Source organism: Acanthaster planci, linkage group LG11, assembly GCF_054643075.1.
Source record: "Acanthaster planci isolate LZ-2023a linkage group LG11, COTS_SCS, whole genome shotgun sequence".
Taxonomy (NCBI): domain Eukaryota; kingdom Metazoa; phylum Echinodermata; class Asteroidea; order Valvatida; family Acanthasteridae; genus Acanthaster; species Acanthaster planci.
Genome location: NC_141787.1, coordinates 7,678,031 through 7,705,342, shown reverse-complemented (window position 1 = coordinate 7,705,342; position 27,312 = coordinate 7,678,031). Strand labels below are relative to the sequence as shown.

The 27,312-nt window shown below is 42.3% G+C and overlaps 3 protein-coding genes across 3 annotated transcripts in view; 2 read left to right on the top strand and 1 right to left on the bottom strand.

Annotated features, from left to right (window-relative positions):
• Nucleotides 1–368: 368 nt before the first annotated feature.
• Nucleotides 369–5,679, top strand: LOC147797359 (uncharacterized). The gene is made up of 5 exons (XM_087143514.1): nt 369–689; nt 1,119–1,175; nt 2,015–2,205; nt 2,663–4,531; nt 5,459–5,679. The coding sequence occupies exons 1-5, from the start codon at nt 526–528 to the stop codon at nt 5,677–5,679; spliced, it is 2,502 nt and encodes an 833-aa protein (XP_086999640.1). The 5' UTR covers nt 369–525.
• A 1,606-nt stretch (nt 5,680–7,285) lies between these two features.
• On the top strand, nt 7,286–17,874 carry LOC110986884 (stromelysin-1-like). Its single transcript, XM_087143242.1, has 9 exons — nt 7,286–7,595; nt 8,358–8,481; nt 8,894–9,105; nt 9,487–9,691; nt 10,288–10,446; nt 11,541–11,654; nt 11,952–12,097; nt 13,844–13,985; nt 14,617–17,874. The coding sequence occupies exons 1-9, from the start codon at nt 7,509–7,511 to the stop codon at nt 14,937–14,939; spliced, it is 1,512 nt and encodes a 503-aa protein (XP_086999368.1). The 5' UTR covers nt 7,286–7,508; the 3' UTR covers nt 14,940–17,874.
• A 141-nt stretch (nt 17,875–18,015) lies between these two features.
• The window catches only part of LOC147797358 (A.superbus venom factor 1-like), a gene marked incomplete at its 5' end in the record, with an annotated part of 36,600 nt that continues 27,303 nt past the window's right edge, over nt 18,016–27,312 (bottom strand). Inside the window, 12 exons of the mRNA XM_087143241.1 lie at nt 18,016–19,323; nt 19,603–19,744; nt 20,372–20,455; nt 20,695–20,784; nt 21,501–21,590; nt 21,854–21,959; nt 22,404–22,478; nt 22,680–22,767; nt 23,322–23,461; nt 24,626–24,694; nt 25,976–26,137; nt 26,555–26,763. Coding sequence (XP_086999367.1) covers nt 19,179–19,323; nt 19,603–19,744; nt 20,372–20,455; nt 20,695–20,784; nt 21,501–21,590; nt 21,854–21,959; nt 22,404–22,478; nt 22,680–22,767; nt 23,322–23,461; nt 24,626–24,694; nt 25,976–26,137; nt 26,555–26,763 — 1,400 coding nt within the window. The remainder of the gene's footprint in view (nt 19,324–19,602; nt 19,745–20,371; nt 20,456–20,694; nt 20,785–21,500; nt 21,591–21,853; nt 21,960–22,403; nt 22,479–22,679; nt 22,768–23,321; nt 23,462–24,625; nt 24,695–25,975; nt 26,138–26,554; nt 26,764–27,312) is intronic.

Below are 27,312 nucleotides of genomic sequence, written 5' to 3'. Positions count from 1 at the left end.
CTCTAACTGTCTATGTCAGGGGTGACACTTCCGTCGTGCCACACAAGAATACCAATCGATTCTCGGCGTAATTCGGACGACGAGAGCGAGCCAAAACACGAGGTTTATAAAGACCTTGGCTGCACAACCGATGTCTGTAGCAGATCAAGTGAACGTCGAAGTCGGAAGGTGATAACGGGCCGCCACATGATCGATATTTACCTGTAGACTTCTGAACAAACTTCTCCTTATCCACGATTAACACACACGGTTGAAAGTGTCGGAGTAAGATAGAGTCGTGTCAAGAACTAAGTAACGACACGTTGCTCAGGGAGAACGCGTGTACATAGCGGTGCGTGTGTTGGTAAAAAGAGGCTAGCTACGCAGGACATAGGGGGACGTGCGGGTCACGTCAAGGCTTGTGTTATATCAGGGGTTATGCTTGCGCATGCGCATTTGGAAATGCATTTGTAGGTATAGAAGTTGTCGTATTTTCTGCAATAGAACCCTCTTGCTGTTGGGAAAACATAATGCAAAATAGGTCCCATGTTGTTACAGTCTCGCAATATTGATCCACTTTTCTCTTATATCCGTAGTTTGTTAGCTCAACCTCCATTAACGAAAGATCTTTTTTACAGATCTCTGTATGGCGCTAAATTGGCCAAGGTTCCCGATTCTGTTTGGCAAGACTTGGGCGCCAACTGTTACACGTAAGAACGCCATAATAATGTGACGTCAAATGTAGTCCCGTAAGAGAGATACTACACTTCGAGGTGGTAGATATTTTTAAAGGATAAAAACTTTGCTGTCATTTTCTGGGCATTTCTTGGCAAAGACGGCTGTCATGCTATTGTGAAAAACGAAGGAAGATAACAGTGTATAGTCATGCATGTCGCATCAAAAAATGTACACATACATGCACTCCCCTCGATCACTCTCCCTTTAAAATTTGCAAGTTGCACTTTAACAAGATCTCTGTCTTATCATTAAACGGATGTCCTGCCTACATGTCAGAGGAGTGCGTGAAAAACTTAAGCCTGACATTTTTTCCTAAGTCAAAAAGGGAGGCACCTGGAAAAATCTGAACAGATTTAACAACTCCAATGAGGTTGTAAACATTTGTTTCAATGCTATAACAGAGCGATTGACAACTGTTTGCAGTTTGCACCAGTAGTAAACCGGACGGACCTCAAAATGTAAGTTGAATGATGTGTGCCCTAGAGTATTAAAATGCAGGCGGTAAAATCGTTCCATCATTATAAAGAGGTAAAAATATTGGAAACAGTCTAAAATGATTAACCATAGATGTTCGTTGTTATAACGACGATGGCGTTGTTCAATTAACTATTCAGAAGGTGATAAAATCAAAAGTGATGGGAAATGTCGAGTGAAGAACAGGGCATACTGTACAAAATGTTGAATTTCCGTACAATTCTTCTCAAAACGTAGCAGATTCACAAAAGAGAAATCGCTGCCTTGCGCTTCCGCAAACATACTCATATTGCTCGCTTCACCACAAAAACGTTCAACTTTAACGGAGGAATGCTGCATTTCCGAAGTGTAACCTTAATGATTCCCCACTCCATGCCACCCGATCCTACTACCCACCGCTATTTATAAGTAGGGCTTGCACAGCAAATACGCCATGCTATAAGCATGTTGGTATCATAGGATCGTGGCGGGACTACTTTCGCCATACTTGCAAGTAGGGCATGAAAAGCGCCCCCACTTGCAACGCAACAAAGAGCCACTTGCTGCGGTGCACAAGTTAAAACTGGTCTAGCGAATGCGACGAATGTAGTCCATGCTACGATCCTATGATACCGACCTACTTATAGCATGGGGGATTTCGTGTGCAACCTACTTCCAAGTAGCGGTGAGAAGTCGGATCGGGTGTCCATGCATCTAGTGCAGATGACTTTTCGAGAAGGACGGTTCGGTTGAATGGGTATTTTTCCGTCCAAATTTCGGCCAGTATTGGAAGGATTCTGAGATAACACCGATGTTCTCCCTGTGTTCTTTAAATACCTATCAGAGAGCTAGTTGGTGATGGTTTCGCCCAGCCGATCGATGTACCGAATGAGATAGCTGAAGTACTGTCCAGGTCGGGCTTCCAATGCCGCCGGGCTCAAAAACAAGTCTGGCAATGTACACCATGTCCGCAAGGACACTATGGCGCTTACTGGATGGATCCTTATCAGGAAACGTGCGTCGCTTGCCCGGCAGGTAAGACCTAGATGGGGAGGACAGCCGAAGTTTTGTGCGTTGATGTTGGTATTTGTGTCTTATGGCATGTCTACGGTAGTTTGTAAGCCCTTTGATAATTCGAAGGCTCCTTTTTTCGTATAGGCACCTGACAAAGTACTGTGCCCATTGGATAATTCAGTCCTGAACGATGTCCTTAACAAACTTTCTGGGGAATTCCATTCCACCTGCATTAATCTGATCAAACTGTGAAGGCCAGTTACATTCTTGATCTTTATGAGAAGAATTTGATCCAAGCTTGACTCGCAAAAACTTGCAAATATTCAGGCCTAGAAACAGAACTTTAAGAGTCCTGTCCAATATCGGAGCGTAGACCGTGGGCTCAGTCTTCTGAGTACTATATCATCACTTTCTAAAACTAAAACGTTTTCTGGTTTAATGGCTCTTACCAATAGTAACAATACTTGACTGTTCCCAGGAGGATTTTACCAAAGCAAGACAGGGCAAATTGCTGGCAAATCCCACTCGATCAACTGTCAAAAGTGCAACGACGGAACTTATGTCACCCCAGCTGCCCACCCTGGCATCAGTCCTGCAGACTGCGTTGTGTGTCCTACGGGAACCAAGAAGAACCTTCACGCTGGCTTTCGTGCATGTTCATGTGTGGATAACTACTACCGCAAGGATCGCTTCGGGGAGTGCTACCCGTGTCCAGCAGAGGGACTCAACTGTACAGGGGAGTACCAGCACCTCCTGCCCGGATTCTGGTGGACTTGGGATTGGGGTTCGGACGGAAACTTTCGATCCTATGAGCGGTTTGTCAAAAATCTGCGCACAATACCAACGACTAAAGACCACTGGACAGAGAGTTTTTTGGGGGCGTTTCCGCTAGTGCACCCTTGCCCGCGTGCAGAGTCTTGCGTGAATAACGGGGACAGCATCAGACCGACTTGTGATGACGGCTACGAGGGATGGCTTTGCTCCGAGTGCCAGAAGGGGTACTATTCCTGGTTCGATCACTGCTTCCATTGCCCGACCCTAGGGATGTTCCTGCTGGAAGTGGCGGCAGTCGCTGCTCTTATTGCACTGGTGATCACTTTAGTTGTCTGGGACTTACGTAAAAACAGCCGGACGAGCCGGTCTGTCATCAGTCTCATTCTGGCCAGATTTAAAATCATGCTGGGTTTTTACCAGGTAATGGGTGAGATATTCTCGGACCTGGATGAAATTCCTTGGCCAGGAACCTTGAAGGATATTGGTTCCTTTGTGAAACTCCTAGAGGTGAATGTCATGCAGTTGATCGTCAGTCCACGTTGCTACCTTCCCGATTTCACTTATCCAAATATATACATCGAGTTTGTGGCTGGGCTAGGCTTTCTTGTGGGCGTTGTATTTGCAGCATGGAGCTTCTATGTTCTCGCCGTGTGCAGCTTACTGGTCAAGAAAACAACCGTTTCCAGGCGCAAGGAGGTTCTGGCAACTTCCAGGCAGAGGTGTTACTTATTTGTTGTCATGCTGCTCTTTGTGTCCTATCCCAGTTTGTCCAGTGTTATTTTCACTCTTTTGCCATCCGGCTGTGACCTGTTTTATCTGGATGAGAACGACGCGTTTAACACCACCAGGCTTCGGTCCGATTACTCCGTCGACTGCACCACGGAGCAGCACGTTCACTTCACTCAAGCTGCCAGGGTGAGTCTCTCGTACGTTGCTGGCTTCCCACTGGTGTTACTCCTGTTGCTTTGGAGGAGTAACAGACAAAAGAAGAGTGTGTGCATCTGGAGTGGAGAGAGTGGAAGAAGGGGAAGTATGTCATCTAACACCCAAATGGAATCCGCGGAGCAGAGTTTGTGTCGTCTGCCCGGGCAGGCTAAAAGCATCAACGCCTCCAACGAGGAGGTGACAAACTTCGGCAGTACTTCATGGCGAGCACCAGACAACCCGCATAGCTCTGCCGAAGGGCAAGGCCACGAGAAGATCAGCTGGAAGACCTTCTTGTGCGAAAATTACAAGCCACAGTTCTGGTACTGGGAAGTAGTCGAACTCGTCCGCAAGATCGTCCAGACACTGTTTGTGCTGCTCTACGGGCCAGACGACCATTTCACCATGTTCGCCACCATCACCATATCTGTCGGGTTCCTTCTCATCCATGCCTACGTCCGGCCCATGAAGGACGAAACGGAGCACCGTCTACAGATGTGCTCTCTTGGTGCCATCTTTCTCAACTTGTTGGCGGCCTCACTGCTTCTGTTACCAACTGATGAGCATAGCCAGTCTGAAGAGGAAAGGAAGGGCGCCCTCGCAGTCTTCCTGATTCTGCTGAATCTCAGCATCGTTATTTTTGTCGCAGGTAAGTTCTGGCGGCTACAATTTTTTATTTTGGAAAAAAATCCGACTTATGTTACCCCCAATGGCAAACAGTTACGTGTTTTTCCCACAGGCGACATAAAAATGTCTGGACTCTATGTAGTTTTGTACTGACTGATGAAGCCGCAGGCAGCCATTTTTCCGTGACGAATACCATGCTCTTGCTGGCTTACATATCATTGTAATTTGTAACTAATTTTGTCCAAAAGGATTTGATCAACAATAACCAGTTAACCTCTCGGCCCAGTGTTACTAAAATAGTTTAAGTGGCCTCAGTGACCCACAGTGGCTGAATACGACATTGCAAGTCCATACTTTTTATATAATGTGCATGGTACTTTCGGAGAAACGGGTGGCTTTGTCTAATGCGACGTTCTTATGATATTGGTACATTTGGTTTGTAAAGACGTTGTGTTCAAGTCGGAGAATCTCCATTCAAATAGAGGGATCTTAACACGATGCTTTTAGCGTCAATCTGCGCACTTCCGCGTTTGAAAACGAGGCTGTATGTGTCAGCTTCTGTTCTTAATACAATCAGACGATTGAAAGTAAGGAGTCAAGACACAAATATATAAAGGTAAGTTAAATTCAGACTTTTTAGGCTGAAAATTTCGTGGAAGAGTCTTTCAGGATGACTCAACACGTAAAATCCAAAGAAAAGTAACGACAATTGACCGCGAACTGACGTACCCGCGATGGTCATGTATCTTGTGCAGTGGGCGTGGTTTAGACTGAAGTGGCGTCACACTTACTAACCGGATACTCCATGTACTGTGTGGACTCCGCAGGCTCGCGCGACGAAGTTCAACACAGAAAGCCTCGGATTCGATGCAGATATGCGCAGACGGCGCTAATGTGAAATCCCTCTATAGGCAAATATGAAACTGGTGTGGCATATAAACTGTTACAGGGGGTCTCGTCTGGGGTGGAGTGAAGACCCTATGGCGGTGGGGATGTTGCGGCCGCACGCTGACGGGGCTCTGCTGGTGTTTGCTGCAACAGCGTGGATCTAACGAAAGCAGTGACCTTGATGGCAGTGGAGAGAGTGCGTCACTGGTGCCCGGCCCAGAGCACTTGCAGAGGCCCTACGGGGAAATCATTACCGAGCGCGGGGGAGCATCAGATGTGTAATCCTTTTCAGAGCCACATTTATCTCTGCACGACATTCGTTCTTCCGGTATTTTTGCGCCCTTCCCGAAAAAGAGATAAAAAAGCCTTTTGTTCTTCTGCTCCTGATTCCTGAAAAGAAGTGTAAATTGTAAAAAGGGGGGTATAGGGGTTTTAATGTTAAATGTTAATGGATTATGACATAACAAAGTAACATAAACCATTTCAATTAAATACCCCAGTAATAGGTAGTAATTAGGACGTATTTAAAGCGCATTCCAGTACCAAAACACTCTCAAGATGCTTAATTACACCATTATTACCCCAAACGCTCTGGGCCCAGCAATATTTCTACGTACCATCTTACCTCCTTGCAGAGTGTTCAACCATCGGTGCAACCGTATGAGGTGCCATTAGGCTAATACACCCTGCATTGCTCTGTCTGCCCTCACAGGTACTAAAAATCGCACAGGTTTAAGGGCAGTGTAAAAGACATTCCGTGTAATTAATTCACTATACCTTTATGAGAGTGCACAATTGTAATGCATATTTTGTAGTTAGCTATTTTTAATTGCATGATTGTACATTCATAAGAATTGGTAACATTTAGTGTGGGACCACACGGGTGGCACTTTTACTAAAGCCACAAAACTCACGTCTAGCCAAATCAAATCTAGCCAACCGTAGCCAACTTATTTGACCAACTACAGACATGCATCTTACCTTTACCATTTCGGATTTTATTCATATCATTTTCCCTTGCTTCAGTCAAAGAACTGTAGCTTAGCCGCTAGGAGGGCGGAGCAACATCAGAAGCTGGAAAATGAAAACCAGTGTTTTGACGCTGGTTACCAAATCGGAGCGGTGAAAAATAGATCACAAATGGTACTGTATGGTGAAAACAGAATAAAATCATCGAATCAAGAGTTGCAGAATATTTCAAATCAGGCCAAATCTTATGAATTCATCGTGAGATAAACACCTTTTCTGAAAACCAAGAAAGTGACATTTTGAAGCTACATATATTTATTTAATTCAAAGGAAGTTGGCAAAAGGGTACATTTTTGTAAAATTGGGTCGTGTATTAATATTTAGGCATGTATAGACCTGCTTTTGTTCGACATGTAGACGCGTTCTCCTCATTAACAATGACATATTTTATGTGGCTATTATTTCTTAAGACCACGCATCTAGTAAATAAAAATCACCTTTAATCGGATACGGGATGCAGGAATAAAACTAATACGCTTGTATTGAATTTTGTCATCGGTGACTGTTTTTTTATACTTGTCTTCAATGACTGTTTGGAAAGAATGTTTACGCGCACCACACATGCACACCACAGCACAAAACAACAGCTTTACATTTGAACAATCGAAGGATGAAAAGATTGATTGGTGTTCACAAACAGTGATGCTGGATGAAAAGTTAAAGCTTGTTATATCTGCTGTCCATGAGCAAGGCCCGTGTACATGTGTACATGTACTGTCTCATTTTGAAAAAAAAAAGTGGATGACGTAGCATTTTCCCAGGCCACACGGCTGAGCAAGGACAGCCTTACGAAACCCATGAAGAAATCTATTCATCCTCGAATGAGCCAGAATAATGATGTCTCCTTTGGTTAGCGGTTCATGCAATACCAGGTCACACGTCGTCTTGGAATAGGGCCTGCATGTACGCCTTTTGTACCGAAAACTATGATCACTCCAAGGCAGGGATCAGGAGACACCGGGCTAGACTTACAGCGAAACTTAGGAATATTGGGAAGACCAGGAAGGCATCAGATGAATCGGTGGTAGTAGCGCTGCAAGCAGATCAAGTTTTCGTTAGTATAGCTCATCGGTCAAATCGAGATGCTGCTGTCCATGATACTGCTGATAACAGCTTATGCTGTCACACTGGCTGACTCGACCATTGTTGAATCCGAGGGCGATGCTGCGGTACGTACAGATTGAATACATAGCCTATTTAGAGATTGTCTATTTAGACCCTCTTTCGTAAACTGTGAAAGTGCATCAGCCTGTTCCGGCATATCACTAACGGGGCAAGATGAGTAAAAACTGGCCTGGGTGAGCTCAGGTCTGGTTGGGAGCCCTTGAAAATGAGCGTGACCCTGCTAGGAGGAGATCCAATCTAAAAAAAATTTTGGCATTCTGCCTAAGGCGCCATACCTACACATAAAAGTTGAATGTTTGAAATGTACACCCCCTTACGTTTACTATTTTTCCTAGACGTTGTCAATGTTTATTGGTTAAATTCTAATTAAGCGGTACAATAACCCCTTAGGACCTTTCACATCGTGAAAGTCCCAAGACAGACTTGCATTAAGTAAAGAAAATAAAGACTATTCAATTTTACCCCATCAGTCTCCTTTTTACTGTATAAAATGTGTACTCATATGTTATAGATAAGCCTGGCCAGTAAGAAGAGAAGTTAATTAAACTAAGGGTTTTGCCCTTACCCAACGTGTATGTTTACACGTATGATAGGTGCATCTTGAAGACATGTTTCCAAAAAGGCTACTGCTGAAAGGTTTGAGAGTCCGCTTAAAATTGCAGATAGGCCTTCCAACCTAATCAGTTTTTTGTTTCCAGTCTTGTCCTGGCTATTAAACAAATCTACTCGAAGCTAAGCCAGGGAAGAGGGTCTCGATAAGGGATACAATTAGTCATTGACAAAATACGACGTTGAAAAATATTCAGAGGTACCTGACCAAGTACGGTTACTTGCAACCAGGGAAGCCCTCGGACGGAATGACATGGAACAGCGAAGCTATGGAAAGGGGCGTTTGCAAATTTCAGTTCATGACTGGGCTGAATGAAACGTGTGAGTAACCTACAGCAATGTCAACATTGCTCTGTGGGTTGTAGCTCTATGGTATATCACTCTACCTTTGAGGCATGTAAAATCTTCCAAGAACAGGTATCTTTACACTATCTATGCTGGCACTAGGGGCACAGATGCGGCAAACAACGAAAGACAGAAATACCCAAAACTGCGGAAAATGAAGTCATGCCTCTCATGCAAACGAAAAGAAATAGCTGTTAACCTGTTAAACTCAAAACACATCGGTGATTTTCCTAGAAAAACACTTAAGATCCATTTTGGACCAGTAACTTCTGTGAGCGTCATCTGTTTGTCAATACATGGGTAGTGACTAATTCACATTAGCATGAACATGTTCAAGAGCAACTACATCTTTTCACGTGTCCGTTGATGAAGAGTTTTCCCATTACAGGTAAACTTGACGAAGCAACACTTGCCATGATGAACAGACCCCGCTGCGGTGTGCCGGACATAACTGACGGCAGTCTGGCCACCAGACGGGTGAGGCGCTATTCCTATGGAAGGAGATGGCCTACCAGTAGTTTGACCTACCGCATCGACAACGTGACCCCCGACATTACCAACAGAGAGGACATAGAAAACACATTCGTCGCCGCTCTCGAGGTAGACTAAGTGGAAAGCAGCTGGATATAAACAAAACCTATGAACCAATACAAACACAAAGCTCTGGCTCACTCTAACCATACACGCTGAGATGAAGCTTTCAGAGTATTTAGTGGGTAGCTTCCCAGATTCATCCAAACTTATCCTTAGAATCGAATGCACCTCACGCCTAAAACAGACGGATATGAAGAAATATAATAATGCAACCAACTGTACATTATTGCATCACGGATTTTACAGCATGGTTCACCCGATCTTGATGAGCAATCGCTGCCACTGCCAACAATGGCTCTCAGTTTGTTGCTGGATTGTTCCTTGTTCCCCTCCACTTGGATAGCCACATTCTGGGACTTTAATCATTCTTGCCTTCGCTATCAACAGATCTGGTCTAATGTCTCATCCCTCACCTTCACGCGCGTGTTTGGCGACACACCCGCTAACATCGCCGTTAGGTTCGCCGTCAGGGACCACGGGGACCAGGCAAGTTTCGACGGCGCCAGAGGCGTCCTGGCGCATGCATTTCTCCCCTACGATGGGAGAGTCCATCTCGACGAAGATGAGCTTTGGACCATGAATACCTACGCAGGTGAGCTTGTAAGCTTGTTTGATGGCTTTTTCCAAGGAGGGATATATTACAAGTTGTATTTCAAGTGAACGCTATATTTCAATCAGTTTATGCCCACACTAACTGTCTAACGTAGCAAAAAAAATGAATAGTTTTAATGAGCCAATGGAAGTATTGCCCACTGGCCAAATGAAATCTATTGCTTGGAAGCCTGAGGAAATACAATGGAAGTATTGTCTTAACATTAATTAACGGCGCTAAGTATTACTGATTGACAAATCAGAGATGGAAACTGATAGCGAAGAACAATCGTGAGTCTTTTGATTTAAGTTTTAATGAGAAATGCTTGAAAGCACTGGATGTCTATGATATAGGAATTTATGTGTATTTGTCTACATACAGATTTCTTTCATTCGCCGACAGGGCCACCAAATTTCAAGACGGTTGCATCCTCAATCTGAATTTTTGGATTATTAACCCTTGAAAGTCAGTTTTTTTTAAATCGATATGACCCACACAAAATCATTCGCCGAATCGAAGTTGCAAAAGAAACCAAGAAGCAGCAAAAATGTTGTTCATCTCTCTTAAAGTTCAACTTTTAAAAATTCTCCATGCAGGAATCAACCTCTTTCAGGTGGCAGCCCACGAGTTTGGCCACGCCCTTGGCCTGGGCCACACCCATGTCCGTAGTGCGTTGATGGCGCCAACCTACAGTGGATATGTTCCCAACATGCAGTTAGACAGCGATGACATTGCCGGAATTCAGGCTCTATATGGTAAGACCCCTTTTCTTTGCTCTGCGAAGGTGCTAAAATTCTCTATGTATCCGTATATCTCCACTTTACCTATACCAACAGACTTTGCCTACAGCTGAGTCATTTTCAGTGGAGGGATGCCATCATTAAATTTGCATACGGACCGTTGGTAAAAATTCATGAGTGTAGTGATGATTTGATTCGCTGACCTTACACGTACGTGACCACCTCCTTGTTTCCCCTTCCTGTTCCATTCTTGCTGACAGCACCACGATTTTGCCAACCAAACTGACTAATGGGAGTGTCACACCCCACCCTCTAGAGACGCCCACGAATTTGTCTACGGTTCAATAACTCTTTACTAGATTACTCGCGATCGGGGCTCGTGAAGCTATCCACCTAAAGCAGAAGCACCCCCTCATCGGTTCAACAAAGCTATGTTGGTTGGAAGTGTTCATTTTGTTGGTAGCAATGAGTGCATGTCCTAGTCATTCGTGAACCGGCAAAGATCAATTCCCACCAAAGGAGCCTCTGTTGCTAAGAAAATTGCCCCCTCTCGCGGTCCAGCTCGAGCCTTGTAATCGCCGCATCACAGCGACAATGGCCATCTTTACGAGTCTCTGACGTGAGCCTGTGTTGCTACTTAACAGTGATCGCACACAACAGATTACACAGCCGAAATGGTGCTTTGATTAAGTCTTTCAGTAACAACCCGTTTTTTATCTTATACCTCTGATGAAGGAGAACGTATTAGAGTCTACTTTAATTGAAGACCCTTTCACTACAATCTCAGTCAAACTAGTCTGTACTGAGCACATGAAAAAGGCTTTTTTTCAAATTTTGATAATATTTACTCTGGGTATGCTTACCTTAGCTGAGAAAGTAAAACCGTTGATGTCACATGAATGCAATATTTACGTAGATAATAGTTACGTGCACGTTTGTCGCAAAACGTCAATTGTCACAGCTAACTCGCTTTTTACCCACATTTTGGTGATGCTTTTTTCCAATACAATTCACTACCTATTCATAACGAATTAATATGACCATCTAGATGGATACTCTTGTAACGTCAGGAGCTGTGAAGCCACAATTATCCGCTCTTCTCAAACTAGGTCAAAAACCCTATGGTTCCTCTGAGGAGGACATGCCGCCTGACCCACCGGGTTGCACCGGCGACGTGGATGCGGTGACAACCACGCGTGATCGAAGCACCTACGTGTTTGAAGGTAAGTAAAACCCTCGTCGATATGAATTGCGGTGTGGAGTACACAAATTGGAGGTAACAATATTTCTGACTGATTCCGTGCACCATGAAAGCACGGAGGGCTTTACAGGACTTGAGCTGTAACCGTCTTGTGGACATGTTTATATTGAAACAATCTATTTCATCGCGTTACAGCTGATGTCAGAAATAAGCTGCCTTGGCAATACCATCTTACACTGTCAAAAACGCTTGATAGCCATCATATGATATAGACAGCAGGTATTGAGAGAGTGTTTAGGGTTTTTGCATTTCCCTACAGGGAGTCAAGTCTGGAAATTTGCGAGTGGGACGAGCCAAATAGCTACAGGCTTCCCCAAACCCATAGCTACTGCGTTGCCGGGCCTGCCTGATAACATAGACGCAGCCTTTTACTACCCACCCAGTGGGAAGACCTACATTTTCAAGGTATGAAGCCCGCGAACGAAATGTAGACTTGCAATCATCGACATCGAAACCGTACCTAGATCAGACAAGTTCAATTTACTGCTGCTTTTGTTCGTCTTCTTTGAAGTTTTAACTCGTTTACGTGGATACGCGAAACAGGAGCTCAGTCGCCCAAAACAAAATTACCCTCGTCACCTTGGCCATAAAGGTATCGCAACGTTGTTATAAGCAGTGTAGCACTTAATCAAAGCAGTGAAGGTTTCTCTGCAGTATTTCTTGGGGACTTTGGAGCAGTTCTGACTGTTATGTGATCGCTTGTACGTGAGCATTTTTGGCAGTGAGCGCACATTACATGACGAGCCTGCTGGATTAAATCAGACAGTTGGACAGATTATGAGGCAACCCGTTTGTGCTTACACTTTTGCAGAATAGGAATGTCACGGTTACGTGGGGGGTGTTGCCACCTTGAAGTAGTGGGTCCGCTCAACTTTTAAATTGAGGACAGGAAACTGCTAAGTGACCACAAATTAATCAAAGAATGATATATGTATTCAGTGCAACATGACGTTCCGTGATTGCATATCAGATTAGATTTAATTATTCAGTCCAACAATTATGAGACAGCATAGGCCACACTATAATATAAACATGGAGGAAGATCTGAAATATGAGGATGACAATAACCAGAAGTGTATTTATTTATGAAGATGAGACTCCTCAAGAGTTGAGAATATAAAGTTAGGTTTGTAGGTGATTGTAAATTAAAACCTACTAAATTCCCAAGGGCACTACACGCTAACTTTCAATAACTTCCCAAGGGCATTGTGCGGACCCGCCTCTCTCCTCTGAGTAAATCTATTGCACAAAATACACACAACAGTCGTCAGGTCGCTGACGTGCAACAGTCGTCGGTCACACGACACATGCACAAAACTTTCTCTACAATGTGCGAAATCATCACATTGTCATTTGTTAAACAACGGCTTTTGCATGTCCTATGCAACCCATTTGATGGACGACGCACAACGGACGACGGGCGACGGGCGACGCACGACGGAAAATGGCATGTTTGGAACTGGTAAATGGCAGAATTGGGACACAACAAAAAGCAAAATGCGACGGACGACGGGCGACGGGCGACAGCAGATATGGAATTCCATACGTTATGTGCCAACACAACTCGATCGGAGAGAGGGAGAATCGCACGTACGCCACGGCAAAGTACGTTGCGCAAGAATAATGCGTCAAAGTTTTGTAGAAATATAACCATTGAGCTAATCCAGCCTCATACATGTATAAATCAAGCAATATGACTAGTTACAAACAACTGACCATTTCATATCCCATCGAGCTCTTTAAATACTGGTTACAAGCATGACAGGGTGGGAACTATTATGACTACTCGGATGGCTACCAAACTCATAACGCATTCCAAGATTAGACTTAAATCAAGCCGGTGCGTCACAGGAATGACCAAATACACCTCGAATATAGTGACTATGCATAAGTTCTATAGATGTCTGAACTGTAACTGCGTCCGAATCTTGTGCCGTATCAGGTCTATTGGGTCTGCCTGTTCAAGAACTGTTAACATTATAGGCATGTGCTTACAGTACAGATGTAGCCGTAGTTCCGGGAGACCGTTTCGCCCACAGTCTTCATTTTTTGGGTCACACAAAATATCCAACGCTACAGTTCCACTGTGCACATAGTACAGTGCGGCGCGGTCTTACCGTTTGTCGTCTGTTGGCTTCTTCGTTTTTTAAGGGGAGTCAATACTGGAGGATCGACAATGAAGAACTGGACAACGGCTATCCACGCGATATCGCCCCCAATTGGAGAGGTCTGCCGAACGACATTGACGCTGCCTTCATATGGAGCGGAAACAGCCGAGTGTATTTCATTAAAGGTACGCCACTGACTTACCGAAGGTCCTTATACCTGTATTAAGAGGTATTCAAATGAAGAAAAATATGTGACTACGTTGGCATCATCTGGTTGATATTGCCATGTTGTTAACTAAAAAAAAAATGCCCAAGTGCAACAGAAACGGGAATCAGTTCCAATAGAATAGAAAAAAGGTAAGGCAAATAATTATAGGGCCTCACAATAATTCCCTATTAAGAATAATTTACTGTTTTTTTTTATTTTCTCCACAGTGTGGGTATTGGAGCTGTCACTGCAATATGCACTTTTACCGTTTTGTCAACACTCGCGCATGTTCTAAAATCAAACAGCTAACAGGTGGCCTCTAAATGTTTTTTATCTGGGACAGAAACGGTAAAGATATGGGCATTTCAGCAAAAACTTTTAGGCATTGAAACTGAGGCACATAACCAAACAATCTTTCGTGATTACTGGTTGCCATTAAACTGCAAAAATATCGGATATGCCTATATTCTATCTTTGTGAGAGGTGCTCTGAGCTGGACGGTGCTTGTTAGCTTCTCCAATCAATTGTACGTATTTGAGTCTGACTTTAATCTGACGTATTTAGTCGATTCTGACGTGCCAATGGACTCGTTTTGTTTGTTGATAAAGGTGACCGGTACTATCGCTTTTACGGTGGCGTTGAAGGTGGGTATCCCCGCCCGTTGAGTGTTTGGCGCATTCCGGGTAACCGGGTCGGGGCAGCCATGCAGTGGATTAACAGGCGGACTTACTTCTTGACCCCAAGTGGAGACTACTACAGGTTCGACGACCGGCAGTTCCAGCCAGAGCGCGGGTACCCGCGATCTGTCGCCGAAGTGTGGCAGAGGTGCTCCAGTAACCTTCAGGAACTACTGGAACCAAACGTCGGTGTCAGTCTGGCACCTAGTCTCCTCGTCTTGATAATGGCTGTTTTGTTATTGTCTATTCCCTAACAAACCCCTGAAGCCTGTGCAGTTCTGATAACGGCTTTTTGCTTCCGAATAATTAAGTCTTCCATTCATTTGTGAATCTTTAACAACTGCATCTTAACCACTTAAAGGACAAGAATAGAAGGATATGTTTGTATCCGAGATACATAAAATCATTAGAAATAACAATCGCTTATACAGGAGTCATTAGATTAAGCCTTTGAAAGAAAATAAATTACACTGAGAAACATCGCTCTTTTCAATCTATTCCGGCTTTCCGATGCAAAGAGGGACTTTTGAAGATTTTTGTATTTGCAATGTTTTCGTCAGAATGTTTCTGTGAAACTTGACAAGGATAAAAAAATATTTATTTTACGAAAAGTATAGCATGACCTATTCAAAATTTACAAAGTTAAACAAGTTTCATTTATGCCTCTTATAGTGCACAAAGCAATTTATTGACCAGTTTTTACTTTAAATTTAGTTTTTTATTTAGAGACTATACATCTTTTTTCCTCTTCACAGAAAATTGGTTATTGGGATCTGACGCCGGTAACAACTTGTAAATATTTTAAATTACTAAATTTACTCGACTATCGGTTTCCAAGGAAGACAGCCAAATTAATTAGAAATCATGCTATGCCTAATGGAAAATTTAAAAAAAATCAGTGGATTGAAGGAACATTTCTAACAGCCACTTGGAGATACCTTTTTCTTTTAAAGAGACGGAAAGAGAATTGCCGAACAGGAAGGGCCCATGTTTAGGACAAATGTTAATCCGTGTGTATTAAACCACCCTTGTGATGTCTCCACATTCAGTAAAGTGTCAATTATTCTTAAGAATGTATAGTCAACTGTAGATTCTTTAAAAATTGTGTACATATTTAAAAAACTCTACATTCTTAAAACCTCACGAATCAAATTTCACTTCATAGACACAGAAGAGCAACTGTGACACTGAATTATTACAATGTCAAACAAAAAAAAACCGCTCAGTTAAGTACACCATTTTAGATGTTCTGTACAAGTTAATGTTCTCTCTGAATTTTAGATTTGACGCTGTTATATTTTCTGTTCAGATTAGTTTTAGTTCATATTTTTTGTCCATTTTGCTTATTAAGATTTATATGCTACTTGTATAATTTTGATTATTTTATTATTTGCCTTTGTCTGTGTGCAGTTCACATTTAATCGAAAGTTTCATTTAAACCTCAGTCGTAACTCTCTTTCTGTTAATTAAAAACTTCAACAATGAAACTTCGTGTTTAATTTTGCAAAACAAATTAATCTTTTCGAAGCCTACCTATGGTACGTCCCAGACGAATAGGAAAATACTCCAAATGCACGTATCTTCCTGCAGGTGACTGAGGGGTTTCAGTAAATTAGCATGGACATGTAATTCCAAGGTCGCAAACGTTATCTCCGTTTCAAGAGCCAGTGAACCGTGGCTCCACATCAGCCGCTCGATAAACTTGCTTATTGGTGGTGTACAAGTCTCAGCTCCGTACAAACATATCGATTTGATTACTTCAATTTAGCAAATATCCGCAGCTAATAGACATGAATCCATTTGGACAGTAAAACAGTGTGCCCTGCGATACACTGATGGGGCTGACTGCATGTCTCTGCGTGTGACTTGATAAGCATGTAAAGAGTACTTGAATGACAAAAAAAAATTGTTGTGCACCAGCTGAAGATTTAGCCCAATAAGCCTTTTGCAGATTGAAACTCAATTACATCTGGAAGTACTGAGGTATCTGATTACACTTAAACATAACAATTTGAATTCCCCAGACTTAATCCACTGTTGCTACACCTCGTGATTCGGGCAAGGGTTTGCATAGCGACTACCATCTCTGGAACGGGCTTGTCCCTTTGTGCCCTTCTTATCCATTGAGAACAGTATATTGTTGCAAAGCGTCTTTATGTAACTAATCAAAAGCTTGCCTCGAATCCCGAGGTATAGCAACAGTGTCTTTAGTATGGAGAATTCAAATTGTCATTTTCACGTGAATTTAAGGACCCCGGTGTGCCAGATTTTATTCAAAATTAACTCACAAAAGCTTATTAACGGTTAGGGCCAGGAGTAATGCTTTTATCAGATGTACATGGCTAGCCAACGCTGGACACAATTGTCCATTAACTTCATGGCTGAAAGCATTAGTAAAGACGTTTTGTCTTTTTGGACAATAGTGGAGGGAGGGATGTGATTTAAGTCTGAGAAACGACTCAAAAGGTGGAATTGGTTTTTACTCGAATAGGCTCGGACACTTCCCGTCCTGGCCCATTGGAACTAAAGAATCTCCACTTCGTCGTTTCTCCAAATTCTCCTTAGCATAAATTGAACTGACGCTTAAAACTATCTCCTCTTACAAAAGTCATAATTTGACACCAATGTGTTAGACGCGTCCTTAATTTCCATGGTAATTTATCCAACAAAATAAGGCCTCGAATCTGTAGCTTTTGGCCTTCAAACCTGTGACTTTGAAGCGAAGTCAACTGCGAGGGTGAATAAGCCGCCGGCTGGATGCCTCGGCTTCGATCAGCAATGCTCTGGTAGGTTTCTCGTTGCTGGAATAGGTATAGCCGTCGTTAGAAGTAAGATTTAGAGCAATATCGGATATGGGTGTTTCTTATAGACACAGAACGCCCAGGCATACCTATTAGTTTTTACCAAGCATCATTTTCAGAAGTTCAGCCGAAGTACCATGTACACCTTATAGCATACCGCCAAACGTAACCTTAGAAAGTTGGATAACAAGCGGTTTATTTGTGATTGTCTGGCAAACTTGGTGGGTTCAAACATGGGCCTGAAACATTTCGGACGACACATTTTCGCAAACGGGCAGAATTCTATCCAACGTTGGTCATAGACAATGACGGCCCCTCGACCGTCGACGGTGTTGACAGGATACAGTGGTGATTGGAGAGCAATGGTGTAGATTACCTTGACCGGGTGATTCTAAAAAATCCTTTTGTTTTCTGTGTACTTCAACCGTTTGTCCGAGAGTTGTCTCCGAGTCGGCAAGGACACACAAGCAGCTGGTGGGGTTGGGACACAGGTTGGATTCCCCCCCCCCAAAAAAAATGGAAACAACTCTCTAGCTTCTTGCATTTTTTATTGAGTTAAAAGCAATCACTAAACATTGAGAAATGACAGCAGATAACGATTCTGTTAAAGTCTCAAATGACACTATATTGCATACTGTTTTATGCAACACGAAGCAAACGTCGTTTTTCTCTTTTTCGTCGTATGACTGAGTGAAACGTCTTAATCTTAAGTGACTTTAGACCTGGTGTCCTTCCAGGGATAAAAGTAAAATGCGTGTCACCCTTTAGCTCGATTTTTTTTCTGACAAATGTTTCAACTCCTTACCCATGGAAACCAAGTCACCAAATAATTCCTTCAAAGTAAGATTTCGTACTGACTGATGACGTCATTTATTCGCTGCATGCAGGCTTTCTTGTGTGAGCCAGACACTGTGACGCCATTGGTACAAATGACAACTAACTTCAAGGAAAATAATTCGCCAATACCTTTCTTAACACTTCAGGTCTGATGAAGTTTACGTGCTAATCAATTATGATTACATGTCAGCTTAACAAATATATGAAGTAAGGCTGAAAAAAATTAACAATTCAAAATTTAAATGCACTTCAAAAATGATATCATTTCCAGTCCCCTCAAACACATTCGCCAAAACTTATGTGCAAGTGAGTTTTGACTCACCTAAAACAACGTAGGAAAAAATCATGCCATCAAGAAATGTTCTTCTTATATAGGTCCCGAGTAAATGAGAAAAGAAAGCGGTGTACCCCAAGATATTGAAAAAAAATAAAACGTCACAAAACGTCCGGTTTGCTCCTGTAGCCTTGAAGAAGATTTTTCTTTTGACATATGAATAGCTTGAAATCTCAATTTTATATGAAAACTTCTCTATTGACAGCAGATTTTAAAAATAATACGCTATACATAACAAAAAAAAAACCGACAAGACTGAACTCTCGATTTTTAAAACATTACAGTTCATGCATGCTATGATAGTTACACGTGCCATACTAATGAAACACAGCAAGGAACCGAGTTGTATCCAAGTCAGTCGCACGCTTAGGTGTTTGCCAATAACCATCGAGTTGGTGCACCGTCAACATGCGATTCTCACGCTCAACTTGTCTTGAAAAATGTCAAAAATGCCTTTCTGGAAGTTTTTTGGAAGATTTCTCGACCATGTAGCATGCGGCTGACTACAGGGTGACGGGCGTTTAAGTACCGCATCCCTCACCAGTGAGCAACTGCCGCTTCAGTTCCACGAGTTTCTCGACTATCCGTTTCCATTTGCCTCTTGTTGACTGTTGCTGAGTGGGATATTTATAGAAGAACATCCTTTCATCGATTACATAGGTGAACCTGTCAAGCACAAAGAAAACCGAAACCTATGAGCAACCAACCTAGGCCAACCACTGAAAAGCACAATACGCAATGTCTCCCTAAAAGAGCCACAGTCCTTTAAAAAAGTACATCCAGACCGCAGGCCGGAGAACACCCCCCACCGATAGCGGGAACACTGTCTGAAATATCGCACACTATAAAAAACACCAGCCAGAAACAATGTATCCCCTATCACCTAAAAGCACTCTCATGGGTACGATTTCCTTGAAAACCACGTTACAATGCACAGGTACTCACACTTCCTGTCCCATGTCATCTTTAGTTGGTAATCCTCCGCTGCCAATCAGCAGGTATTTCAGTCCTTCCTCAAGGTTGGGAGTTTCACAGGTTTTGCTCTTTACGAACGTTCGCGTGGTATCTTCCACCACGTCATCCAGCCCTAATAATGATCAGCGTACAATGAGGCGGTAGAGTTACAGCACATCTAAGTAAGCTGAATACTAAATGTTCATTACGAAAGAAATGCCGTATTTAGAAATACTCTTAGGGCTTTACCTCTGGCATGAAATACTTTGTTGAAGCAGACTATGTTCCAATCTTTTTTTTTATTTATAAACCTAATTTTTCGGGGAGACTGTATTTCAATTTCACCCAAACGTCCTGCCCAAGCTCATTTTTAAAGCGATACTTTTCAAAAGAACCTTTTCAGTGCAACTTTTTCTATAAGGAACTTTAAGCACTGACACCACGTCGTAAACAATATCTGTGTGCTATTCTGGATTGTGAACCTTCAGATTGCAGTTGAAAATGTCAGGAAACAGGAAACACGGCTGATGCAATGAGACATTTTACATTCTACGCTAGAATATTTTCGTGGACAGAAGAGTGCAGGAAACGACAAGTTACAATACTCAAACCCTTGACATCATCCGTCTCAAACAATGCGGCAAATGCAACTTAATCACCTGTTGTCCTTTACTTCGAGGGCACTTTCTGATAACCTCTTCGGTTTTAAAAACCTAGAAGACAAATTAATATTCCCCGAAGCGTCTTAAAATATCCCCACCTTGCTTGAGAGGAGCGCTAATTCTCATTGTGTAGAATTTGAAATTGCCTTTATCCACCACACCGTCCACGATTACATCGTACGCTAATGGAGTAAAAGAAGTGGAAAGAATGTTATTTACAGCCGAGTTTATTGAAGTAAGGACATTACTCTGCTCAAATGCTGATGGCAACATAGATTGCTGAATACACACATGTCAAAGTGACATTTTTCCTCAACCAAATGTCCATTTTCCTGCTTCTTTTTAAACAAAAAATAAAGACGAATGATAACAGAGCCTACATTCAACTCCGAGACAAAAAAACTTCCATAGCAACACTCACCAAAATGGGCCTGGGATGCACATGCCATTTGTTTCAGGTTGTAAACGTTATAGTCACGTGATTTGTCCGTCGGGTCAGGCGCGCACTTTCCTGTTTGAACAAAAAACGGGGCTTCTAATAACTCCAGGAATTTACTCAATTTAATTCTTTGCTTTGCCACTTCTATATTTAAAAAAGGGAAAATGAACGGGGTAAACCATCATTTTTATTGTTTAAAGACGATTTAAAATGATATTATGCCTTAAACAGTTTCATTTTCACCTCTAACGCAAATTCTGCTAAATTCAGTACTAAATGGGGCCTTTTTTCTTTGCTTTATAATTGATTAATGTCTAATGTGAATTGGCTGTGTTTTAATTTCTCCTCTGTGTTAAATCTAATGTAATACACAAGAGAAATAAAAGACCCGGAGTTGGGGGGAAGGGGCTGGATTATTTCACCAAGCTAATTTCGAATCCTCGGTCTGTCGATGGGAATGGTGCTCCTAATTCTTTCATGTACTTGTAAGAAAAATATACTCCTCCCAATCGAAAACTGAAATCCCAAACCTACCACTGGCATGCGATTGTGTCACAGCTAGAGTAGCCTGCATTATAAAAAACGCTTGCTTCCTTGACTGTGCCTTCTCTTTGAACAAGGCATCCAGTAACCAAAAGTGTAACGTGGCAAATGCGTTGCAAAACGTGAGGGAGTGAACATGTAGATAAGACGCATGATCGGGTGGTGGGATTCACTATTCTCTGGTATGTTTTTTTTTCCGAAAAATCAAACGAAATTTTGTAAACGTCGATTAAAAAAGAGCTCACCTGCGGCACACACACAAGTGTCTCCCTTGCACAATGTCCCTAGCATGGCGGAGCCTTCTTTGGGACTTATGAACTTCACACACTCCTCGGCTTTATCAAAGAGTTAAAAGATAATATTTGGTGAGTATTTGGAAACATGACTTGAAATGTCACACGGACAGTAAAGAAAATGAATGTCTCTCGGAAGGAGAAGCTTCTACACTGAACCTCGTCCAAGTGTGTTGCTTGATCGACACACGATACACATGGTGATTTCAGGTCAAGGCTGCCCATGTGAGATACTTGAGCACGTCCAATTTAATTGGTTCAAGCGGAAAATACTCAAACTTTGATGGGCGTCAATTCATACTTACTTGGATTGTAGTAGTCATATACGTGGACTGCGACAGGTTGGACCTTACCCACTTCAAACTTGCGTTCAGCGCGGAATCGGATGCGCGTCGTTTCCAACCCACGGATCTACCAGGAATAAAAAAGAATCGAAACCAATTGATACATTTACTAAGTTGACACATTTTTTTGCGATAATGGATATTACCTTCTTCTTGTGCAGTTACAATGAGGTAAAATTTGCTCTTTTTTCTGGAACTGCAAACATATTTTTAAAGACGGATTTCTGTTGGTGGTTTCTTAACCGCTCCTTGTCCTTTCATTTTGGATCACTCGCACATCAAATTGCATCTCAAAACTCTTTCTTATCCGGGACGGGGAAACCTTGTTTCCACCTACCTCGGAAAGCTTTGCTCAGGTTGAACACAACCTGCCTGATGAGGACCTGCTTTGCTCTGAGGTTAACACAAAGATGTTGGCACATCCAGGCAGGTCAGGCTGCACTAACGATAACTGGTGGTATCAGATGAACGTCCCATGTGAAATCAGTTTGGCCATTGTGACACCACTTACCTCTTCAAAGTAGAAAACGACCGAGTGATCTGTCGTCTCATATCGTTGGATCTGGCCATCACTGTTTTCCATCTCCTATGGGCACAGAATCAATAAGAGGAAATAAACGGAGTAGATAAAATGAAAAGAAACATGCTAAATTCTGCAACGCTTATTTCATTGTTGAAAAAAAGAAATTTACGTATTCTGTCTATATCAGCAAGTTTAGAAACATGGTAAACAGTGTGATTAAGAAACTTGATACAAAACGTTTCATTGAGGAGGGACGTCCCTCACCCTTTCCAAGTCTTCCTCAACCGCGGTGTAGCCGGTGAACAGGCCAACTTCTAAAATAGCCATACCCGTATTCTCGCCTTGTAGGTACCTGGAAAACGAATCTGTCATATTAGTGTGCGAATATTGCCACAGTCAACAAGGCTTAGCAAAGATACATGGGCATACAGTATTCACCTACACATTTCTGACATCCGCAGAGAAACACTCGAACTGGACTTTCCCCTTCAGGTTTCCTTTTCAACTTTGCAACCGTCAACAACCTCGACCTGCTTCTCGGCACAAGAATTGGAAAGAACCCCTCTCTCGCAGTGGGTTCATCTGCACTTAATTGTAAATGTTTACATGCAGCTAGCATTATGTGGTTTGATGTATCAGCAATAACCAGTTTTTATAGTGAACCGGGTGAACCAGTTCCCGACTAAAATTTACGAGGAGGGTTGCTCCTTTAATTGAGGTCTAACATAACATATAAGGCAGAGACTTTGGACAGCAGATTGTATCTTGGAATATCGAAAAGGTTCCTTGTACAAATGTTACAACATTTTCATTTGAACATTCGTTTTCATTTTTCTTTCAGTTCTGCTTATACCTATCCGGAGTACTTGCCAACAGAATTGTTGTAATAGCCAACAATTGTTATACCTCACTTGTATGTCGTACGAAAAGTATTCCTTATCAACGTTCTCTTGGAGATCGACCTGAGGGTTCTCATCCTCGTTGATCTCCAGCTCAAATTCACAGTCTTCTATGTCGGGCTCAGGGGTGTAGTATGTAGCTTCAAACTAAAAAAAAAGGTTGTAAGCAGCTAAAAATATAGATCTTCAAGCTTACCGGTAATCATAGGTTGTTTCGAAGAAGCTCTAGATAACCTCCCACAGCACAGACATATCCGTTTATAATTGCAAGATATTCATTTTAAATCACGTCTCGTACCTGAGATGCTTCGCGATTTTAGTTTCTTTCTGAAGAAAAATTAATGAACAGTGAGCAAAGAGCTGCACTTAGGGAAATTCGTATACGAAACACTTTACAACACGATAACACTAGTGGTATGGCACCTATAGTCTCTTGTATTGGCACCTATAGTCTCTTGTATGGCACATATAGTCTCGTATTTTAAAGCTACAAATCGAAACGAGTATCAGGACACTGATGGTCTGAAGCTAGACGATTCACGGCACCAACCTCCCCTAATTACAAAACCAGATGCTTATGAAACTTTAATTATGATACCAGACATATTACACTAATCTCAATACAGTTTTGAAGTGTTATACATGCGCAACGCATTCATGCCTGAGGACAACACAGACGTAAATACAGGAGGGGAATATACCCCCACCTTTTGACCAGGGGGATGGGCGATTGAATCAACCCCGACACTTTTTTTGTGCTGAGAAGTTTTGGTACATTGTGAAAAAAAGGCCATGAATATGCCGATTTGAAATTTGGTTCTGCAGATGTATATCGGTAGCATGAACATCAAACTCAAACGCATATGGTCTGAACACCCCTGCCCCCTAATTCCTGACACATTACGAGTGATTCACGATAGTGCCCCCAAGAGTTTGCAACGCGACAAGTGAGAAATAGGTATGCGGGTACACCATGGAATCAATCTCTTTTTGGGCGAAGTGTGGTTCTGAAAAGAACTGGTGAGTGTTCTGGCCGTCCTCAGGAGAGGACCTGTTGCTCAGTTTGCAACGCGTTGACCAATCGCAGTGTGCGGAATTTGTCGACCCTTTCCAAACGCGCCTCGAGTCGACAGATTTCGCGCACTGTGATTGGTCAACGTGTTGTAAACTCTTGGAGGCGCACTACTGTGAATCGCCCCTATTGATACCACTGCAGCAAAATATCGTACAAAGCCATTTGGAATACTATTAGCGAATAAAATTAGAGTCACGAACAGACACACGGCCGACTCATTCTGGAAGGAAACTTACTTTGAACTGGCCCAAGCCTGATCCCGATGAAGTGACATACACATTCAGCTCCCGGCTGCTTTCAGGAACCTAAGTAAACACACAATTCACTTGTAGTAATAAAACAATGGTTTGGAGTGGGTTATGTGGGGTGGGTCGTCAGGAATGGTTGTTGGGCCAGGGTTTAAAAATCGTTGGCAGATGTTGTGTATGTTTTTAACTTGGTCTTTTTGTCTTCTCGCTACATGCAGTTGTCTTTGTTATTATTGTTGTCATATTTGTTATGCTTTTTTTATAGTGTGCCCCAAAGAGTTTGCGACGAATTGGCCAATCACAATGCGCTAAATTTGTCGACCCTTTCCAAACGCGCATTGGGTAGACAGACTTCAGGCATTATAATTGGTTGTTGCGTTGCAAACTCTTGGCGGCGCACTATTGTGAATCGCCCGTTGTATCTGTGCATTTATTTTTGGCATTAGGGTTTTAGATGTTTTTAATTACGATATTTTCCGTATCTTATGATTCTAAAGTTCTTGTACACGTACATATTTTGTCAATCTATTTTTACTGGATTTTTAATATACAGTACAATTGAATTTATTTTTAATGAAATTTGTGCTTTTTAAATTAATAAATCATTATCAGTATTTTTATTATCATTTCAATGGTTTTAGCCATAAAAAAATTAAACCATTTTGATAAGCATTAAGCAAGATTTATAGGTTTTGTGGATCTGCTTACACTCGTTTGATTTGTTTCCATTTAAATAAGGAGTTCTCGTATTTGTAATGCGAGTTTCAACTCATAGATATACTGTTGGCCTCCCAAGAACTAAAGTATCACACTAAACTACAGGTAAAGAATAGACACTGATAATGCCCTAAAAGTTTACTACTGTAAAATACTATGACTTACTACTCTAAAATATCGCATCCTAACCAATGAATTCCACGAAACCCCCCGTTCAATATTGACAAATACTTGGACATCAGAAATTGCCACAATACAACAAAACACATGGCTGTTGCGTTAAGAATTGCGAAGTAAGTTAAAATGACAGCTGTCAAGTAAGTGTAAAAAATTATTACTTTGTTGGATGAATGCCTTTTCTACGTGAATATACCTGATGTAGTTACGACTCCTGCTGTATTGAACTGAATTCTTTTAAGGTAATTAGCTCATACCCGATGAGTCATATATTTTACTTACAAATATTTCCTCATTTCAAACCCTTTAAAGGCTAAAGACACCGAATGCAAAGATTACACTGCAGTTGTAGCCAAACTACAGGTACCGTCATCTCCCTACAGGCAAGCCAGTCTTTGTAACTTGATTAATTGAAGAGCGTTTGCTATTTAGCGACCAACTCACACGAAGGGCTTCGGCCCGGCGCACCAAAGCATCGTCCGCGGTCAACTCGAAGTTTTGATCAAAGTCACTCTGCTCACACTTGACTGTGCACTCAATATTGACTTCATATTGTTGCACTCTGTAGGCGTATCCTGACAAAGCCTGAAGAGCCATAACTGTGTCCTGAAACCAGAAAGAGAGAAAGTCTCTTGTGCGAAACCATAACCGAATAGGATTTCTAACAAAATTGCTCAACAAAGGTTTCATTGTTGTGGTGAGTGAATTGAGGTATTGTGCATTGCACCTGTTGCATACAAATGTCTTTCTCTTGATGGACAGCGTAGAAAAAAAGTCACCAAAAATTATCAAAGATATGGTCAAGTGGGTATTAAAGAAGCATGTGTTTATTGCTTTATGATACGCCATGTCATTCTGTATAAGCAAGAATGTATGTCACAACAGAAAGCTACATTTTATGAAGCAAAGCAACCCCTTTCCTATGCGCGATGGCAAAATGTTTATTTCTGTTTACTTTAACTATGCGAATCTTCTTGGCTTAACAGTCATGACGACTGCCAATGGCTTCTGGGATATCCTTACCTGCGTGGACACGAACCCTCCATTGTAGTTCTCCTGATTACTCAGCCAGTTCACAATAGCGTGCGTGTACGGGATGTCGTCTACTGTGAGCAGTGCGAGCAAGGCGTAGCTGGTAGTCTCAACCTCGATGGCCTTCGGTCGACGGCTGTACCAGTAAGGCTTCTGGCCACCACCGAACGAGGAGTCGTCCGCCGCCCAGTAACGAGAGCCTGTGACCACACAAAAAGGAGTTATGTCCTTTTAAGGATGTCCTTATTAAGTGGTCGTTCTGTAAATAGTCCAGAAGCTGCGTGCGCACGCCAGCAGTAATTAAGACACAGCACCAATGTGAACACACTTGTGTTTACTCTGAGTGTTGCAATTTACCCCCCCCAAAATAAATTAAACAAACCAGAATATTAAGCCTAAGTGGGAAATGGGAATGCTCCACTGCACAAGGGGGTCGGCCTACATTGATCGGTGGAAGGTGTCTGTGTCCGGTCTGTGAGCCAGTGTAATCTTGTAGAAACAATGAAAAAAGTGCCTTTTATGTAAAATAACAAACTTTGAGAGATAGTAAAGAACCTCTATAGTTGTCAATCCCACGCGCATTAAGTTTTTACATCAACCTCAAACCAAGGTGATATATAAGTCACTTCATCGGATTCCTGGGTAATTCCAAACCACAGTCCAGTAATTCATGGCCTTGCGGCCACGGTAGTAAACAAATAGCGATAGGAAACAATCGGCTTGATCCAATCGCACCTTGATGTGGTGTG

Bases quoted from the DNA above. Each gene is read 5' to 3' on its own strand.
- LOC147797359 (XM_087143514.1), top strand. From the start codon at position 526: ATGTTGTTACAGTCTCGCAATATTGATCCACTTTTCTCTTATATCCGT. The intron at 1,176-2,014 runs GTAAGTTGAATG...AATACCTATCAG, and splicing joins AACCGGACGGACCTCAAAAT to AGAGCTAGTTGGTGATGGTT. The intron at 4,532-5,458 runs GTAAGTTCTGGC...AAACTGTTACAG, and splicing joins CATCGTTATTTTTGTCGCAG to GGGGTCTCGTCTGGGGTGGA.
- LOC110986884 (XM_087143242.1), top strand. From the start codon at position 7,509: ATGCTGCTGTCCATGATACTGCTGATAACAGCTTATGCTGTCACACTG. The intron at 9,106-9,486 runs GTAGACTAAGTG...CGCTATCAACAG, and splicing joins CATTCGTCGCCGCTCTCGAG to ATCTGGTCTAATGTCTCATC. The intron at 13,986-14,616 runs GTACGCCACTGA...TTGTTGATAAAG, and splicing joins CCGAGTGTATTTCATTAAAG to GTGACCGGTACTATCGCTTT.